We start from the raw sequence: 22,018 nt of genomic DNA on the forward strand, positions 1-22,018 counted from the left end.
AAAAAAAAGCATCGGCACATGTGATTTTATACGCTCGTTTCCACCATGAATATTGGCTCAAAACACTGCGATCTTTTTGGTCGGAGCGGGCAGAGTAAGGGTGGGGAAACTGGACGTTCGGCTTCACAATTTTGTTCTATAGCCAGATCCTCTATTTTATAACATCCTTGGGTCTGTAGGATTAAATATTAAATTTCCTGTAGTTAATAATCTGTGCTATTTTTGTATCCATATATTTTTTGTCAGTTGTTTTAAATTATTTACAATGATTAAAACTTTATTAAACAAAAAGCTAGATTTGTTTTTCTTATTGTTACGCTTGTATTATCGCATAGCACATACAATGTTTATAATTCGTGATTTGACAAAAATGGGAATGAAACTGAAAGCTAGTTTCTATGGAAATAAATTATTCAATGATTCTCAGTTTTGAAGTTTGAAAAAAGGATAATAACTATTGTAAATTATGGATTTTAAATTATGTTCCAAGAAAACAAATATGCCAAACTTGTTCAAAATAATGCAAAATATTTTCGCTTTACCTGTCAGTAATATACATTTTGAACTAGTGTTCCTTGTACTAAAGACATTATGATCATGTAAGAGAAACACAATGTCAATAGAAATAATGATGGTTTAAATTTGTCTCCAGATGAACTTTAAAATAATTTGTCAATTTTTCCACTAAATGGCATTGTAAAATCAGATTCTTCTACAGTATCAAGGAGATCAATAATAATAATAATAATAATAATAATAATAATAATAATAATAATAATAATAATAATAATAATAATAATAATAATAATAAAGAGGCGTCTATAGTCATTAATGTTTTGTGTTATTTTCATTTGGTTTGATGCAGCATATGCTACCTCTGGTTAGTGCTAATAATAGTGTTACTAATTACTAATAGTGGTTATAAGTGTTAGACCACTTTCGTGACGATCCTAACTAACATGAAGAAAACATCAGTTTCAAATTTTTATTTTTAAAAAACAAATTACGTTGGTCTCCGGTCTTGCCTTCAGTTGGGAATAATATATGTGATATATAGTATTAATTACAGTTTTAAAGTTTGATTTGTCTATAAATTTGTCTTCGAAACACTATTAAAGTCGTTTAGTGATACCTCCTCAATTTCATAATGATTTGAAGAATATTTTTTCTATAAATAATATTGAAGTGATACACTAGTTCATTAAGAAAGATGTCGAACCATGGGAGTTCTTAAGTTGACATAACCACAGCAACAGGACATGACGTCACTTAATGTCGTCACTACCCTGGAGCACTTAATGTGCAGTGTATCCATAAGCAAGGCAGCTCTGTTTACAGTATTACTGCTGAGATAATATGCCAAGGTGGATTATAATTTAAGACATACCTGGAATTTGTTCGTGTACTGGTGGGCAATAAAAAAACATTATGTTACAGCGGTTGTGTGAGTTGCGTTTTACATTCAACAAACGAACAAGATTATACACAAAAAATGCACTGAATAATGCGTAAATAATTGCGGCTTGTCCCATCAAAGGCGGGAAGAACGCCGGGATTTTTTTAAAAATCTCATTTCATGTTGCGCACTGATACGTGTATCAAGATTGAAATTTCAGGTTTCCTCAGTTATGTTCTATTTTATAAGTGTACTGACATTCATAATATATCAATTTATTTTAGCACCAAATGAACTCTTGTAGGTTTAGTAAGTGTTTTGGAGTGGCAGAAACGGGATTAAGAATACGTGGACATTTTTAAAATTACAATTTACAGGTAAAAGGTGTTAATTCAGAACAAAAGACAAATATTTAGGGAATTTATTTATGAAGGCGCAGAATATGTAAGTCATCTGTGAACATAGATACAGCAATAAGATGTTGCTTTAATTCTATGAAACTCTCCATAAATGCGTTATTCCAGGGCTGCAACATAATGTACAAGGGACTTGAAATATGACTATTTCGCTGCCTGAACCTACCCTAACCTAACCCGAACTACTGCTACTCTACTACTACTAGTATACTATTATTACTACTACTACTCAATTACTACCATTACTGCCTTACTATACTACTACTACTACTACTGCTATTAGCCTATTATTATACTATCATTGCAACTACCAGGGCCGAAACCAGCTACAAAGGTTTGGGAGGACCGTGAATCTGTTACGGGGGGCCAAGTCTTTAAAATTATCTTATAAATATCAAAATTGTTTTTTGTATTAATAATAAAATTTTGTATTCAAGTCTGGAGGGGCCACAAAAAGTTTAGAGGGACCTGGCCCCCCTCTGGTTGCGGGCCTGGCTACTAGTAAACTACTACTCTATAGCATTGCCACGAGACGAGACGAGACGAGACTTCAGGCTGTCTCGTCCCGTCTCGTGGAAAGCATGTCTCGTCTAGTCTCAAAAAAATGTGTTCGTCCCGTCTCATGTCTCGTCTCGGGAGGTTCTCTCCCGTCTCGTCTCGTCTCGTTTGTCTCGTTTTGTCTTGTCTTGTCTCGTAAAAAATATAGCAGCATACCATGGGAATGAAAGTAAAATGTAGCAGGCTGCACCATGCTAATCAAGATACAACTAAGTTACAAGTATTACCCAGAACACAAAGACAAGAAATGTCACGGTAGCTACACCGTGAAGCCTTCACCTCTGGTGTATGTGGTAGTCGGTTCGATCTCGGTTAGTGCCATATGAGCTTTGTGGTGGACAAACATCGAATGTGTGTGGGGGCCGCGGTAGCTCAGTGGTAGAGCGTTCACCTCTGGTGCTTGGGGTCTCGTGTTCGATCCCAGCCCCCGCCAAGTGAACTTTGTGGTGGACAAACACCGTGTGCGTGGGTTTTGTTGGGGTTCTCCCGTTTCCTCCCATGTTCTTCATTCCACCATTTTATTCATTACTCATCATCACCGTCTCCTTTAGCCTAACCGGCAAAAATGTGGGACGTAAAACTCAAAGATTTCATTTCATTTCATTTCATTTTTCGAATGTGTGTGTTTTCTCGAAGTTGTCTAGTATCCTACCACTTTCTTCATTCCACTAATTTTCCCATCATCATCATCCATTCGGGGTGGGCCAAAGTTGCCTAAAGGTCTTAAAAATAAATTCAAATAAGCTCACAAGACAAGGACAAATAGTTTACAACATAATATATCTCTGTTGTTAGTTGTCTGAGGCTTCTCGACCCTTGCCTTTTTTTTTTTTTTTTAACATTTTGAAATTTGTTTCACCAGTTTCAATACACGAATATACAGTAAATTGCTCATAGGTACGTCGAAGATGAAGACACTAATGCCAAATAATGTTTACACGACAAGCAAATTTCGATGTAAAGGTGTCACCATCCACGACACTATCGTATACTATCAGCCCACTTGCTGATATATATATATATATATATATATATATATATATATATATATATATATATATATATATATATATATATATATATATATATATAGAGAGAGAGAGAGAGAGAGAGATGGAAAGATATATAGATAAATAGAGAGATAGATATATGTGTACACTTTGATTTCATATATTCCAGCCTTTAGGTTTCCATACCAATCCAAAAACTACTTTCGATTTTAGCATGTTTAGATTTGTTGCAATTTTTTTTTAAAAAAGCTCGAAACCAAATAATTTTATTGAGTAATGGAAAGTATTTGATTGAAATTTTATATGTTACTGCACAGTAAGCTCTACTTAAGGTGCCATAGTGATGGGAGCTGAACGACACATCGGACCAAAGAATGTTTGGAGCCAGTCTTCACCTCCATGGTACAAATCTGTTTCCATAACCGCGGGGTGTGTGCCACTATATGGTGGTTGCCCCGTTAGTGTAACAAACTCATGACAGTACACCCAGATTAGCTAGTGGTCTAAAGAAAGTTGATTTTTGGGTGGCCATTTTGGATTAAAGTTTCTTATATTGTCGTGATATATTCGCAATCATACAACGTACATCTTCATACCAAGCCGAGCGGTCTGCGGTGATAGACCATCGGCTTGAAGGTTCCGGGTTGAATCCCGGAAGGGTCATGTGTATGGATTTTAACAGCGTTTGTTTTTTCGTATTGTGTCAGGGGGTAAAATCGTACGGGATAAAAGGATTTCAGTCTGAAAAAATTGGAGAGAATATCCTCCCCAGGATACTTTCATGGGAGTAAGGAATTAGTAAAAATATAGGATATACATTTTATAGTAGGTTTAAAATTATGGTTTATGTATCTTATTTTTTTCTGTTAATTATGTTCTTCAATGTTCGAATTTTGATCATTCTCATTATATTTTCTGCTTTCAACGGAGTTCCATGAATATTATACCAAATGTTCTTTACACTCTGTAAGAAACCATTTCTGAAGATAATTTAGGTCCTAATGAAAATTATTCACTAGGAAAGGGAAGTATTCCTCTCCTCTCAACATGGAAGCAGAGGGCAATTTCGCACTCTGGTCAGATCAAACATTTCCGCGTAACAAAACGAAGGTCCCCCTGTAAAACCTCTTCACTTAAAGTGTTATTGTTAGTATCATAAATTTGCTGAAAGCAAACAATTTGAAGGGTTCGTCGATAATATCTGCTTTCTTTGTCCTTCGACCGCCTTCCAAACGAAGAGGTGAATTTTACAACATGACTGCAGTATAATAAGCGAACGATTGGTAAAATGGTAAAAGTGTGTTTTTATGTATATATATATATATATATATATATATATGTGTGTGTGTGTGTGTGTGTATGTGTGTGAGAGAGAGAGAGAGAGAAGACAAAATTTTAGTTGCAATACGACATACTTCAATTGCCGTTTTCGGTTAATTTCGGTTCATATAGCAAAAAGAATATCGACACCAGAGAATAAAGACAAGTGTAGTATGTTCTGTTCTCTTCCGCCATTTCAGCCAGAACTTTCAACTACAGCCTGCAATGAGTGTAGACCTTATCCAGTTTTCAAATTGAATAGATGGTGGTGGTAGTTCGGTTTCTTGAACTTGTGAAAATCTTCCCTGTCTTTGATTTTGTTTGTCATCATTCCAGCCAGAAATTAAAAAAATGAGAATTCCTCAGTTTACAGCAAGGGGAATTGGGGACAAGACATTAAGGATGATATTCCTGGAAGCTCATGTATCACGATTGTTTCATTCAATAGACAGAGGACACTTTTCTATGAAGGCTTTTCAACATGTTTTCTTACAAAGGGGATTTTCCTTTTGCAATCTATATGACGACTGGCAATTTCGTTCTTGGCCATTCCCGCCAGCGTTTCCATTTTCGAGACACGAGACGAGACGAGACATTTCACGAGACGTCCCGTCTCGTCTCGTTTTCGAGGCGGGACAAGGAGTCTGTCTCGTCTCGTGTCTCGTCTAAAAGGGTTCTGTCTCGTGTCTCGTCTCGTGGCAGCACTACTACTCTACTACTACTGCCTTATTACTACTATACTATCATTACTACTATTACTACTACTAAGTGTGCACCCATCATTTTTTTTTAAAAAAATGTAATTTTTGAACAATTATCTCTTGTGGTGCCCTTGAATTTTACCTGATCCTGGTGGATCACTGATATGCGCCAACACATGTACAGTCTAGAAGGCGTGATGACACTTTTCATCGAGAAATGTGGGTTTCAAACTAATACGAATTTGTCCACGTATTATTGATCTGAACCGTCTCCTTTAGCCTCACCGGCATAACCGTGGGACGTAAAACTCAAAGATTTCATTTCATATTGATCTGAACTGCGGAAACTGCTCTATCCCAATTTAAGGATGCACATTAACACTGATGTAATAAAGTAATTATGCAGCCTATACCTAAGCTACAGGAGGTTTACGTTTACGTTTCAACTTTTGAAGTATTTCGTTTTATTAGCTTATCGACGTCGACCATACCCTAGACGCCGCATGGACAAAGTCGCACATAGTACCAACTATTCGCAAAATCAAAGTAGGCGAATCACTTATCGACAATTTTCTCATTTATTACTGCCTTAAAATGGGGAGGTCCTTAAGTGACAGGAATTCCCGCCTATATCTGTGTGCGTTGTGGATTACACGCACAACATTTAATGGATTTATCAAGAAATACTGAACCCACAGGTTCAGCACCCACATAGTCTAACTGCATTACTTATGAACAAGAGCGCCCATCAAGAGGGGAAAGGTGGGGCGCTCGCCTCCTAAGAGGAAGTTGTACTTGGGAATACTGAAAACCCAATAGAATTTTTACATTACTTACAGCAAAATTTGAAACTATATTTGAAACGTCGCTTATACTTGCCCCCCTTGGAAACCACAACATGGGCGCCCTTGCTTATGAACTGCACACTAAAAAAATCCGTTCTCCGGACAGCGGTATATTGTACAAATATACAAAATCCTCTTGCTTACTACAGAAATCAGTATGTAGCGTATGCTGCATGCACACTGCCCTTAGATGTTACATCATGCCATTGCAGGATGTCTGACATCTAACAGTTTTCCGTATATCACCTATGTTACATTCTATTCTACTATGGACATTCTGCGTGGATTTGTATGTGAGATCCTGACCGCCTATATTGTTTCATACGGAAAGTACGTATAGATGGAACACTTATACGGAAAGTAAGTATTATAATATTATAAAACATGCGTTTTCAGTTATACGTTTGCTGTACGTTAAGTCCAAAAACTACAGGAATTACGCATGTAACCTACCATTTGGAGTACGCTACCTACAATTTTTTTTTCTCAGTATGTGCTTTGAAAACTAGCCATATGTTGGATTACTGGGAGAAAGCATTTATTGTTGAAAATCATTGTTGATTTCTTAAATGTTTTTGAGGTTAATCAACCTAAAGCCAAACATACCACTAACTAAAGAGTTTCAGACAGTATTGCTGAGCATGGGTAGTCGCTAATGCTCTCGCCTTTGGTCCTGGGCTCGATTTCCGGCAGGGTCCGTCGGTCGAAAAGGTGTAACAGCTTTTTCAGGCTAGCTATCCTAAATGAGGTTTTTCCAGGGATTTCCTCATTCACACCAGATAAATGCGGGGATGGTATCTAATTTACAGGCCTCAGGCCGCTTCTTTCCTTATCCGTTACTTATATCCCTCCCCCGTACCGTGATCCCTCCCCCGTGCTCGCAGAGGATGTCATCCCTCCAACCTGACGTGCTTAAGGCCATAGATGCCGGTAATGGCCATGACTTGTGTCAATAAATAATTAAATAAATAAATATTGCCGAGCGAGCGCTAGCAAGCGAAGTCGGGTTAGAACGCCGCAATGCACGTTATATTTGTCCATTCTAATTAATAGCAAATAGTAATTGCAAAATTTTCCATTCAGCACATGACATTTCCAGTCTACTCAGTTCACAAATTACTCACATATCAATATCAATTATCTTTCCGCAACATGAACTCATTCCACCTATAAACATTGTGTTTTTACGCGGTTTTGGTCCCCCGTAATCCTAGAGAACCAGAGAAATATATTACATATTTCTTTCGTAAATTTTGCAAATTCCAACTCATAAAATAGGACACTACCATCGTTTCCTACATACAGTAAACGTTCTATAATTTTTAAAAATTAGTAGTACAGTCCTCTTTCACACGCAGTCATTCATCTTAATCATAAATTACTGTTTTTATGTTTATGTATTCTACACCTGCATCCATTTATCCAGCGCCATAACTTAGATTGTTTTCTTGGGAGGGGGGTAAGCATTAATACGCGTATTTGGTGCTCCTAGAAAAAAGTTGTTTCTCTAATCTTGGGGTCCCTCTTTCCATCTTTCTCTTACTCTTTATGGGCCCGGGTCGTTAGTTACACCTTTGATCCCGTTCCATACATGACAAATGAATTAAGGGGGCAATATTGACAAATATCAAAGCCATGCAAATAAACATTACTTCTAGGGCCTCTAATAGAAACTTTTTTTATTGAAATGGGCCCACGACTCATTTTTGTTTTATTTACCTTTTATGTGTTGTTTTGTTTATATAATATAGTGGACATATTCGATGCATCATTTATAATTTCATGTTAGTATCGTATACGGAGTAAGAAAATGTTGTCTTAAAATGGGTCCCCTGGAACGGCGGGGAGCTTCCTTGGGGAAGCATTTGCCCTCTCCCTCCTCAAGTTACGGCCACTTATCACATACTAGGCTGGTAGAAACCCCAAAAATCTAGGGGTAGCCCCAAACATCTACCGGGCTACCCCTAGATTTTTGGGAGGGAGTCCCGATCCAAACGTATTATAGTTAATCATCATGTTATAGCTCAGCGTACAAATTTTCGACTAGAATTTGGCGACTAGAAATTTAGAGCTGGCGACCAGTGTTCAGTAGGAATGGTTTCTGCCTGAACTCACAGGGCAGCGCATTTTCTGTTTCGTAAGAAAATAATTGTCACTGAGTGAGAGAAAACACGGAATGTGAAGTCTTTCTTTGTCAAACCAAAGGCCGTTTGGGGAGGGGGGACATCTCAATTTGTACGTGGGAGATACTGGCGACCATTATTTTTGGATTGGCGAGTGCGTCTGACTGAAATTTTGCACCCTGTTATAGTTCATTTGCAAGCATACTGTGAAAATTTTAGGGGACCAGTACCGTAAAAATTTAGAGGGGCCCGCCCCCTAGACCCCATGGATAAGGGCCTGTCACATATTAATATGATGTAGACCTATCATTAATTTTTATGTCAATTATATATTGTGGATCTCCAAATTTTTTGTGGCAACAAATCTTTCGCGGAGCACATCATCAAATATCGCGTGTGGAAATGCTATGTTTTCATACAAATATACAAATATCTCTTTAAGTATATTACTTCATTAACAGATAATCATTTTTAAACATATTTTCTTTACCGATCTGTTACTCTAGTATAAAATCAATAAGTTGACACCAAATCAGTTGCAAACACTGCTCAACTTACTATCACATTTAGTGACGTCATATTGTGTGGTGCTCTGGTTTTGCCAACTTAAAATCTCCCGTCGAACCATGGTCCTAAGATAATTCGATCCCTCGATTACAGTCAGTGATGCTAAGTCCTAAAGTTAAAATTTCCGTCGAGAATGCTTAAAAAATCTCTTTCTAAGACAAAATTTATATGATTTTCGTTCACTATATATATATATATATATATATATATATATATATATATATATATATATATATATATATATATATATATATATATATATATAATTCTTTAAAGACAGCATTATTGCGTATCTATGGATTATTATACTGTGCTCATATCTCCACAACATACATTTGTGTTTTTGATCTTCTGTTATTACTTCAATGTTATCTTCCGTGAAAAACTTTGGATGCGGATATTCATTTAAAGGGTACACCCGCTCCATTGCACCAGGCTAACGACGCCTCTGCTTATGAGGATTTGAATTGGCGACCTCTCGCAACAAACAAAGACTTCCGAATCCAAGGGATTCAGTTTCCTTGAATACTGAAATCAAATTGTCAAATTTAAGGAAGCTGAAACTGTTGGAAACGAAGAAGGAAATAGACTAAAATAAAAATATTACTTATCAAAATGGGATCCTACTTCACCAACCACCAGTGATTCCTCCAAATGATTATGATGTGCTCCAGTGATAATCTTATGCACACTTAGGATTACTTTTACACAGTAACTATTATTATAGGAATGTCGATAGATTGTGGAGTATGTAGTTTAAAGCGCAAAATGTGAGCTTTGATAATTCTTCTCTGGAAGTTTGTTTCGACTGACACACAAGTACACCACAACTATATATCGTTTTACGATATCAAAATTTAGAAACTGATATACACTATCTAAAAATTAGGTTAAAGTTCATAGCGCATTGTATTGTTGCAAGAAAAGTAGATGCAATTCTCTTCTTTTTCCACCTAGTGCCCTATGTTATTGTTGTTTTCTGTAACAGAATTCTGTCAGAATTAATTCTTATACAAAACATTTGTTGAGTGTAACTGCAAATGTGACTTTTAAACTCTGTAATTTCTTTGACTTTTAAACTCTGTAATTTCTGCCCTTGGATTGAAAATGTGACCTTGTTATGGAAACAACATTTACAGGCATCATCTATCCGATTTCTCTTCTTATTTGCTGAAAACACATAACATTTGTTGAAAAGCTTAATTTCCCTACAATTTATCTCATATTCGTAAAATCTCCCTTTTTCTCTCCTTAAAAATTTCTTTGCTAAATCTTCGTACACCGCGGAAAATTCCCTCGGACGAATACTTTACAGTTACTTCTATTTTACACTATCTTTATGCAAGGTGATACAGTGATTAATTAGCTCTGAACTAAAAATTTACTCCTAACTAAACTTCTAACAGTTTACGGTATTAAATGATTCTATTACTTACATTCATGTACGGACAAAAAGTGACCAATCCCATGAGTACTCCCGTGGCCATAATCCAATCCTATTTGGTACAATGGTCTTCTAAGTATTAAATCCAGTGTAGAATAATCTTCCCCATCTGGGAATGCTGTTGTCACTAGGTCTATACATCCAATTAGAAGTCGAGTATAGGCTTCTTTCTGGAAATCAGTTGGTGTACCAAAGTGAACAGTTCTTGTAACATCAGTTGTGCCATCTGCGTACATGATAGACATAGGTAATGTTAAAAGTAGACATTTAATTTATTGAAATATATGATAGAGTCTCAGATTATTGTCTAAGCCAGTGATGACCAACTTAAATTTGCAAAGCAGTGCGGACCAGGAAAAAGTATGAACTATATTTGGGGACCATTTTCCTCCGTCCTCCTTGGTGATCAAGTGATTAGCGCGTGTCTTCGGAGTATGGGTTCCCGGGTACGATTCCAGGTAGGTGAGCCTTGAAATGTGAACGCACTATGGTGATTCAGATTCTACCTTAAATCGTAGGTTGACATTTCACATAATCTGTGCTATACTCCAACTAATGTTCTCCGTTTCTAAGCTGATGGCTTGCTGAATCTGAGTTATACATTTTCTGATTTCTGTTCTACGTATCCTGCTTCTTGCTTTATGTCTCTAGGTCAACTAGTGCTTGAGCTATGAACATTTGAAAGGAACTCTATCAAATCTACATTCTTCTCAACGTCGCCCCTTTACCAACAGCCTTACTTTGCAGAAAGAGCTTGATAATCAAAATGTTAAGGAAAATATTTTCAAACTTCTAAGTCAAATCTCAATTCAAGTGTATTATGATGGTCAGTTAAACTATTCCTGTCACGTACAGAGTTAAGAAAAATACAAATGTCAAATATACCACATAAAGCTTTGTTCATAGTTCAAAATAAACATTAATACAAATTGTGAATGGGAGTTACTTAGATATTTAAGACTCCGGCACGGTAATGCGCACGCTAGGAAATACCTAATAGATGTATATTGTCTGATAGATGGGATTTTGCAGCGGCTGTAATACCGTTGCTAAGTCATGTTCCTAGCAAATAAAATGTTTACAGTTAGCAACACTAGTAACTTAATGGCTTGTGTTTGGCATGCGAACTGGTCTGTCTCTAACAGCACAAGGTAAATAATAAAAGAACAAAATGGAGATGTCGTACCTCGTACCTTCATTCATCCATCTAGTTGTTTAACACTGACGGTATTATTTTCACATTGTAAAATTAACACCATCGTCTAATTTAACGCCGTCCAACACGGGCTATATATTAAACCAGGTCTGTGGATACTTGGTTTTATAAATAAAACAGCATGTTAGAGTGGTAGTAATGCTGAGACAATTGGACACAATCCACACCATCATTGCTTGCAATGCACGCTGTGAAGTTATCCAAAATGTGCGGCCTTATGTCGTGCCGTGGCCTAAATGTATCATCTTTGCACATTTATTTTCATTAAACGATAATACTACTGTAAAAAATATTAGCTATGATATAATATTTGCAGGATTTCGTGATATTGAGCGGTGCTGGATCACCACCCGGAAGTCTATACATATTTTAGCTCATTCCCTTAGGTACTGCGCAATGAAACGTTACATATTATAAATACTATATATAAATAACTCTAACTATAAGATAGAGTTATGTTTCAGCTACAACATAAGACACTGATTCATTTTGTTGTGTCTTCTGATATCGAAAGAGATAACAAATAAAAGAAAATATTTTATTCGTTTCACAACGAGCACACAAGATGGCACATGCTGCTAGATCTTACTAGAAGTGCTCCATTTTATGAAATGTTTATTTGTGTGTGTAAAGTATTTTAAAGTAACGATCTTATTACGAAATAGATATATTGTTCGACCGTTTTTCGTGTTATGTTTCACATTTTATTTAAATATTAATTTACATGTAAGGAAATAGGTTTTGTGAAGAAACTTGCGCAGAGTGCCATAATGCGTTGTAGCTAAATTTGAACGTTTACTGTGGTAGTCACAATAAGAAGATTCCTGGATTCTAGCGTTGCAGTTTGAGGAGCGGAACTTAGCTGTGAATTACGGGAAAGGTCGAAAACTAATTTCTCCTGTAATTATCCAAGCAGAATTCAATCATTACTTCCTTTATTATCTGGCATCAGTAACACTCGATAGTATCTGGCAACGTTGCACTATTCAAGCAGCGTTTAGCATAGCACTCAGAACACTTATTGATCCACTTTAAATTTTGTGTGTAGCATGAAATTCCTTGTCCATGTCCTATTATCATTAATCGCAAAAAAAAATTTTTTTGTCACTTAGCAACACATTTGTAATTGGACTCCTCTTGCGATCAATATACACGTATAATATATTGTAATTAATCAACACAATTAGATAGACTTGTAACTATTGTGGATTTCTTTGTACAGGTCTGTACGCTAAAAGATTATAAATGAAAATGAATGGCTATGATAGAATTGGTGGTATGAGAACGTGGAGGAAATATCCATGGTTTCGATGTTATCCACTACAACAGTGGTTCTCAAACTTTCCGATAACGCAGATCCCCTTGCAGTGCTATCTGAAATTTCACATGGCATTAAAAACTATACTGATTAGAATTACCATTGACAAGAAAAAGATCAAGAAAAATATTGCAATAAGTAATTTATTCTAAAGATACATGATTGATTCCTAGTGAAGGAAATTTCAATTGAAAATACAGTAACTTTCAAGACTGAAAATCAATGTTTTTTTTTTTTCTTTAAAGGAAATTCACTTAATAAACAATGTTCTCAAATGTGGGGTCACTAGTATAAGGAATGAAATTATTTCTGTTTTTCCATAAATACATTGAAATCCGGAATAAGTTTTGTCACCATTTATCTTACAGTTAGATCCGATTTCACATTAAGACGATTTCGCTTTCAGGCTTTAATACTGAAAGGAGTAGAAAAGGTTTGTTCACTTAAGTAAGTGGTAGGGAAAGGCATCAAATGTTGCAGTGCATTTATAGACAACTCTTCATACTCACAGGGCAGAAATTTAGTAAAATAGGAGAACATTTAAATTTACAAACATAAGTATAATTTCTAATTGCTTTCTTTCTAGTAACTGGAAAGAATACTTCTTGCATAATAGCTGAGAGTTCCATTTCATTATAACACGTTTAAATTTTTAGGCATCGCGGATTCCTTGGCTACGTCCCACGAACCCCCAGCGGTCCGCGTACCCCACTTTGAGAACTACTGCACTACAAATTGACGCGAGTGGATAATCCAATGTCGCCAGCCCCTGCCCTGCACCACTTTTCTTCCAATCCTCCTACCGATTTTAAATGAAAGAAGATGTGAACTACCAACATTTTCTTTTTAATGTGTTATTTCCAATAATTTCGATCTACCGTCTGAAAATGAGCCTAAAGGTAAATGAAATTTCTGATTCACCAATGAATTCAACGTTTTAGAATCTTAGCAACATTTCACGGAACTAATTCTTGATATGTCCATCACCTAAAGATTACAGGAAAGAAACAAAAGAATACTTCAAAAGTATATGTTGAGAAATGTAACAAATATTGACGGAGACACAAGCTTCGTTACCAGGGTAATAAAACTGTTTCTGTTATTTCACACTTTACTTTTCACCTTTGCATTAAAACCAAATAGAACGGTAGATTTGCAACTTGCTTAAGATGTCAGTATTACCCAGGAACCGAAAGCTTAACAATCCAAATGTATGGGGGCAGGGGGAAGGAATTCACGAGTGTAAAAAAAAAAAAAAAGGAATGAAGCAAAAACCTTTTCGTATATGAACCCATAACTGTTATAAAACATGTAGAATTATGAAATCTGTCAACTTTAGCGTTTGCTTCTACCATTTTATTTATAAAGTTGAATAATCATAACTAAATCCTATTCTTTTTTTATGTCTTTCCGTACCACTGTTTCATCCGTTGGTTATATCAAACACATGCTAATTTCTTATGTACTTATGAACTATGTGTAAGTACAAACTTCGACAAATAGTGGCACTCACCTTTGCCACGGTCCTAGCTCTGGAGTGGGCTGAATAATAGTACCAAATTGAAACAAAAAGGGCTGAATTCAGTATTTTATACCAGTGTAATACATGGCTCTATAACAGGAAACTAAAAGAGGTAAAAGTTGTAGAACACTCCCCCTCCTCTTCCACGAGTCCAAATTAAGAAAGTCGTTATATTCCTCAATATAGACTGTTTCAAAATCACAATTTTATATTTTTTAAAGTGCCGTAGGCAAATCATAGTTAAAGCAGGCAGATGGTGTTTTCTAAAGAATTTGGGCATGCTAAATTCACTTTCACCGGTTGCCAGGCTTGATCTGCCCTCCTTTTTGCGCTACGGTACCATTTTCCAATATGGCCGCCACAATTATCAAAAACTTAAAATTCATAAAAATTCATCATATTTATGTCAAATCATATGCTTTGTGGCTAAAAAAAATTCAAATCTGATGTTCGATTTTGCATAGGAGTGACTGGGTTTTATGTTCAGCCATATTCCAATATGGTAGCCATAATTATTTTAAATTTAAAATCAATAAAAAATCATCATCTTTATGGTAAATATTATGTTTTGAGGCTGAAAAAATGTAAATTTACCGCTCATTTCTGCATAAAAGTTATCAAGTTTGACATTCTGCCATTTTCCAATATAGCTACCATCATTATTAAAGTTTCAGAAAGCCCATCAAAATTATTGTGATCGTTATAGAAGACTATATATTTATGAGGCTGCCGGTCAATATTCACAAAAGTTAACGTCTGTACGCATTTGATAGTCAAAGTTGGCAAATGTTATATCTTCAGAAAGTTGAAAATTTGCTGTGCTAACTTAGTCTGTTTACATGGCATATGTTGACTAAGATAGCTAGATTTGTACACTTCACCTGCGACAATTTGATATTAATGACTCTAGTTTTGATGAAAAAAATACAGATTTATGCTACACAAATTGCAACATGTCAGAGAGGACCTGAAGCAGATATGGGTATGATGCATTGGAACCCTCAAGAAAATCAAAGTCTTGATGTTCCTGCAATTCTTGAAGAATTTTTTCTTGCAGGAGTAACTGAGGACAAAGCAAAATGAAAAACAATTGCTAAAAAGGAGTTTTTTTTTGAAGAGTCAGCGTGGAACTGTAAACAAACATGGAAGGGTATTGCAAAAGACTTGGCTTTCTATGTTCAGAGCCAAGAAGTTGATTATAGTGAACAGGGTTGGACACATTTTAATCGGGTTCAGAGTACCTCATCTCTAGAACTGGCAACTATTGGTTACTTGCCAATTGTTCAAGCACAAACACATGAACTTGGTACACCGCATACTGTTCTGAGGAGGAAACATGTTGCAAGGCAACTCAGTCAACACTACGTTGTAGTAACTGTAGATCAGGCACTATACTGGAGGCTCATGGAACTTTAAATGGGTAAAATACGACTACAAAGACTTTCTGGTTGCCCGACTAGGGGATCTCCACACAGCTATGATATTCGTTGAGGTAACTGGAAAGCATGTTCAATCATCTGAACTTCAGGAAGCATGGATAGAGAGCAATATGCTTTGACCAAACACTGAGCAAAAAAGTTGTCAGGTAAGTCATACTCCAAAGACATGAGGGTGCACAAGCTAAAGTTGCAAGCAATGTGGAGGATTCTTGTTCTTCAGGTACTGAAGTTCATCAGTGACAAGGATGAACATCTGGTAAAACAAATTGAGGCAAAGATCACAACCCATGAGAAAACTAGATTGATTCATCTCTTTGTAAAGAAATACATTTGTGAGAAAGTGGATGAATTTGTAGCAGCAAACAACAATCTAAACTTTCAGTTCTGGTGGACCTATGCAAATGGTGCAGATTCTCCTTCTGTTCACCTGAGCACAGAGAGAAGGCAACTTGCAACTTTACCTGCAGGCATTTCAACAATTGTTGTTTTTTTCATGAGGTACAATCATACGCATTATGCAAAGTGGAAGACTGTGTACCTATGTGAGATGTACCAGCTTCCAGAAGAGGTCAGGGCTGAATTTAAGAATGGTAATTTTGTTGCGAAAAGAGCAAATCAGAAATTCAACCAAATGAACCCAGACCACAGCCAGGAGAGGATGGATGCCATCGGCAAGAAAAGTGGTGGAATGGTTGGAATCACCGACATCATCAGCTCTCAGCCGATGGATCCTTTCATACAACCTGCGAAGTCACTTGGCTAGTGAGACGAAATGTATCTATAGAATTGGATGGGGAGATTTCTTCACTGACAATGAATGGATCATTCAAACCACATTTTCCTCAATTGTTTTAAAGAGTATTCTGATGAAGTCAAAGAAATGTTCTATCTGCCTCATTCGCCAGACTTTAATTCTATGTATCATTATATTAGTGGAGAGGTCCATATAAACACATAATCTGCTGCCTTCAGTACATTAATGTGATTTTATCTGAAAAGATTTGAAGTCCGGTAACGACTGAAAATGAATTTAGCATTCTCTAATCCTTTAGAAAAATCTTCTTACTTGGACTACAATTTTACAAACAGCTCATAAAGAAGCTGAAATCTGAAATGCCGAACCAATCTATAATGTAAAATGGTTGAACAACAAAATATGTCCGTACCTAGGTATTATTGTAAACAGAAAGGTTGAATTTTTCAGCCTTTTAATTGGTTTTCTGAATTTTGAATAATGACGGTAGTCATACTAGAATATGGCTTAACAAAACCAATCACTCGTATGCAACAATAGATAGCAGATTTGAAAATTTCAGCCTAAAAATATATGGTTTAATATAATGATGATTAATTTTCATTAATTTTAAATTTCGAATGATCATGGCAGCCATATTGGAATATAGCTTAACATAAAACCCTTACACCTATGCAAGAGTTGACGGCAGATTTGAATTTTCCAGCCTCAAAAACATATAGTTTGACGTAAATATCATTAATTTTCATGCATTTTAAATTTTTAATGATCGTGACAGCCATTTGGAAAATGGCGCCATACTGCGAAATAGAGGACAGATCAAGCTTGGCAACCGGTAAAAATGAACTTAGCATGCCAAAATCCTCTAGAGAAAAACATCTGCTCACTTTGACTATCAAATGCCTACGGGTGTTAACTTTTGTGAAAATTGCACTAGTCTAACATGGTATCACTAGTAAACAACTTATCCCGGTAAGCCGGCAACTATGTCAATGTACTTTTTCGTTGCTATTATTTTTTGTTGTAGAATCTTTGCAACGACACATAAATTGTAGACTTACTTCAGCACACGCTGGTCTTCTTCGGAATTTCCAACACTTGATTCAACGCTTTTTTTAAAAAAAATTTCAAGCTAAAATTTCCACCACACTGCTTCTTTCTTGTCTCCTTCATGCGCCCATCTATCGTCATTTGCTTCCCGGTATAGTTCGAATTACGAATTTTCCACACAAAGTTGGTAGTGTTATGCGTTGCAACGTCACAGAATGAATCGTCAACAGCATTTTAATAGTCCAATACACAGCATGAGTAACGTGAGATGTAGGAAAAGTCTTACTGTCACTTTTGAAAAAGTGACAAGTATTTGCTTAATAGTGCTGAGTTTGGTAGAATTGCACCAACTTTTTCACAAAAGGGGCTGAAAATGCCAGCGTGGTGCCAACGGGCCGATGAATGACAAAAAGGGCTGAATTTGGTACAATTGTACCAAGTGTGGCAATAATGGTGGCACTTTATTCAGCCCTAGAAACTTACCAGTTAATTATTTTAAATATCAAGTGGAAGGAATCGCCCCTTCATTGATATTTCTCTAAGGTTCGTACACAGATGATAATATAGTTTCCATATTTTCAAGCATTCCTAACTTTTTCCTGTAGTCTTTTATTATTTGCTTATTATTAAAAGAGAGATTCTGGTGGAATTACTCTTTCAACAAACTCTAATACCAAAATGCACAACAAACTAAACTAAATCTTACCTAAATACTGTCCACCAGAGTCCAAGAGATAAAGGTTAGAGTCATCAATCACAAGCGAGGAGCCCTCGGAGGGCGAATAATGAGGAAGCGCTGCATTAGGTCCAAATGCAGAGATACTCTCGAAGCTCGGTCCTTGACTTAAACTCTGATTGGCACGTATCTTGTCCAGTACAAGTGACACGGATAATTCATCAACAACTTCACCGGATGAAAGCTTAAACAAAGACGACCAATTAAGTACACACTGAAAAAATATCAAGTCCAAGTTTTACGGGGAATTCTTGGACAATAAGGTTTCTGGTAGGACCACCATGCCAAAGCTGGAGTGTAGCGTCCTCGGACGGTAGGGGTGAATCATCCATATTTATATTTGACCCTACAATTCGAGGATGCTGCATTCCAATGTTGATATATCACTCTCGTTTCTGGCCTGAGTGGTCCAGAATTTAATTTCCGATGAAGAAACTTGGTGAAAAAGGCGTAAAAGCCTTTCCAAGCCACTCGTCCTGAGTGGAGCTTTTCCCGGATTTTCCTTATTCAAACTAGACAAATGCCTAACATACAGATCTCAGGCCGCTTCCTTCCATCTTCTTCCCTATCTTCCTTCTTCACTTCCCCGGGTAGTATACTCCCTGAGGCTCTTCATCCTTCATGTGTGACATGCTAAAATGGGTATAATGTCGAAAGCCTAGAAATGTAATTCCTAATCCTAATTCAGTCTTGACATGACGGTCCCTCCAGAAAGCACATTATCCTAGAATTCCCCGTAAATCGTATACTTTTTCTCTCAATACATCAAGAAAGAATTGTGTGTTCTGGTGAAAAGATTCAGGAGGATATACTTCAGTATCAGCATCACCTTCGAAAGTACCGCAGTTATAGTATAACATCAATATTTAGCTTTAGTAACAGTACTCGTTTTCCCACGAAAACTTCTCATAAACTTCTCATTTGTTTCACTCAATGAGATACATCACTAGCATAATTTCATTTTTTGGATATTTTCCATATACAAATAATTTTACATAATCTTAAAACATTGCTTCTTTAAAATCACTATGTAGGCATTTTCAAATTGCAAAGAAGAATTATAGTTAGTTAATCTTTCCAATTTGAATATGAATAAAACAGGGAATAGAAATATATTTGTTAACCTATAGAATTATAAGTATATAGGCGATAAGAACTGCAGTCTGCACCTGTACAAATCTCTACACGTGCACGAAGAAAAAGAAGCAGATTGCAGCAGATTATTCTTTTACTTGTATTTTTATTCTTCATTGTTTTATTCTTCAAATTTACTCTGTGTTTTATGCATCATGTACTTTGAAATCAGGAACTTGAATATTTACAATAAATCGATATCTTCGTGTTCGAATTTGTATGCCAAAGCAACTCTTTTCTCAGATTTATAGCATAAGAGGCTCTTGTTCTTGTTCAAACCTAGGTTTTTGTTAGTATCAACATGTTTTGACAGCAAATCTTAACAATTTGTCCTGCAAAGATACTACGTATTAAATGCAATGGTGAACGTTAAAAATAAGTGCCTTTTGGCCGATATCAGGGCTTAAGTTTAGAGTTGCCCCTCCAGTCTGTAGGTGCCCTTGGACTTTGCAACATACAAAAAACAGTGCTTAAAGTATTAAAAATTATTACATTTCACTTAACTTTAATACTCCGTTGGCTTTACAAAAATTTAAAAGGTTTTCCTCATTATTTTGGAGCATCCATTACACATGTTCGCCATATTCGCCATATTTTACAACTGCCATGCTGCTGAAACCTTCCGCGAATGCTTCCGCATCCGGCAAATAGTACTAACTTCCACATATCTTTTCTCGTATTAAACATAACTCTCATGCCGAACTTAAATTCCTAAACATCAAATAAAAACTTCAAATAATCATTTCTTACCTCATTTCTCCTGTAAATTTTCCTGATTTTTATAAAAAGCGGAGGGGTAACTCTAAACTTAACCCGATATCAGTAACAAACCTATGTAGCATTTTATTCACATAACACATTTTCCCTTATTTTATAGAGGGTGTCCGGGAAATAGGGACGAATATTAAAGTGTTATGAAACTAATATAAAATATATTGAAAAAACAATTTTTAATAAACACATTGAGTAACTTCTCCCATTTATATATACATACACATTAGGCAATTTTCTCACATTTATGTATGAAAAATTGAGTTGAGTTAAGTTGATTTTGAGTTTAGCGTCCCGTTCAGCAGCGTGGCTATATGAGACGTGGACCTACTGATTAATGTGGAATCCGAACCGCATGAGCTCCCGCCGGTAATCGAACCTGGGTCTCCCACGCCGTATGAAAAATTGTATCCGGCATATGACCACCCAAGGCTGCACGGCAATGAGCAATGCGTTCGTTGAAATTTGCGATGACGCGTTCACAAACATCTGGTGTGATTATCTTAATAACCCTCTTAATTTCATCCTTCAGGGTTTGTATTGTCTCTGGTTTGTTCACGTACACTTCAGATTTCACAAATCCCCACAAAAAAAAGTCACAAGGGGTAAGATCGCATGATCCTACAGTCCATTCCTGATTTCCTCGTAAAGAGATCATTTTTTGAGGAAACTTTTCATTCAGCAGACCAACTATTTCACGGGATGTTTGACAGGTCGCACCATCTTGCTGAAACCAAAAATCATCATTTTCAATTTCCATTTCATTGAGTGTCACACGCAAATCTCGAACGGCTGTCGTGGAGTTTCCTTGTTTTTGTAATACCTTTTAATCACTTGGATGCGTTGCTTTGTTGTCAAACGCTCCATGCCGAAATAAACACCAAATACAATGCTCACCACACACGCTACTAATCGGAAGGATAGAGGATAACAAACATGGTAAATCCACGGCTGACAACCGTCATATGACAAAATGGTGCGAAATTCAAATTCGTCCTTATTTCCCGGGCACCCTGTATTATTTTGATCTTCTATTTATGAATTCAATAAAGAAGTGGTTAACAGCAAACGGATTCCGAAAGATTAGTTAAGTAAATTGAACATTTTCTAAGTGACAAAAGTTATATATCACTGTCTTTCATGATAAAAAAAAAGTAATAATCAGGGTATCGTTGCATGAAAACTATGGAAGTGTCCATATTATGGATGAAGAATATGTATACTTACAATTTAATATTGGTGGGCTTCTTGACGTACTAAACAGCTGAAATTCATAACAACAAAATAAATTCTGCTGCTACTAAGTTGCAGCTAATTAACACAGATTGCGGATACTCGTACACCAACATATTACTGTCATTTAGGGTTTCGTTTACCAACTACAGCCTCCAAACTGAAACCTTCTGAAGTATGTTCTTCTAGGTTAAATAAATTATTAGAGGATCTTAAACATATTTTATTTGCTATATTCAGGCAATGGCAAACATAAGAATCATAGTTATAGCATTCTCTTAAATAGAAGTTACTGTTGAGTTAATCTTGAGGAATATAATGTTACCAGACATTCCAGTTTCCTGGAGAAAGTCTCCGTATATTATTTTTCGTTCGCTAGGAAATTATTTCTCCTTATCTTTTCACGTATCCAAGTAATTCTTTATTCTTCTACTATAAAAGTAAGTTCCACTGCTTCCTCCAGTA

At 36.2% G+C, this 22,018-nt stretch overlaps 2 protein-coding genes across 15 annotated transcripts in view; one reads left to right on the forward strand and one right to left on the reverse strand.

The window, feature by feature from the left end:
* Positions 1 to 22,018, forward strand: part of LOC145684106 (uncharacterized) — a 510,020-nt gene that overhangs the window by 327,142 nt on the left and 160,860 nt on the right. The window lies entirely within an intron of this gene.
* Positions 1 to 22,018, reverse strand: part of LOC145684103 (xaa-Pro aminopeptidase ApepP-like) — a 75,479-nt gene that overhangs the window by 6,124 nt on the left and 47,337 nt on the right. Inside the window, exons 9-10 of the mRNA XM_081755994.1 lie at positions 18,386 to 18,599; positions 10,373 to 10,606 (exon numbers count right to left, since the gene is read on the reverse strand). Of these exons, the coding sequence (XP_081612120.1) occupies positions 10,373 to 10,606; positions 18,386 to 18,599 (448 nt within the window). The remainder of the gene's footprint in view (positions 1 to 10,372; positions 10,607 to 18,385; positions 18,600 to 22,018) is intronic.

The sequence above is a fragment of the Thermobia domestica genome, chromosome 4 (genome assembly GCF_964235325.1).
Source record: "Thermobia domestica chromosome 4, izTheDome1.hap1.1, whole genome shotgun sequence".
Lineage (NCBI taxonomy): Eukaryota > Metazoa > Arthropoda > Insecta > Zygentoma > Lepismatidae > Thermobia > Thermobia domestica.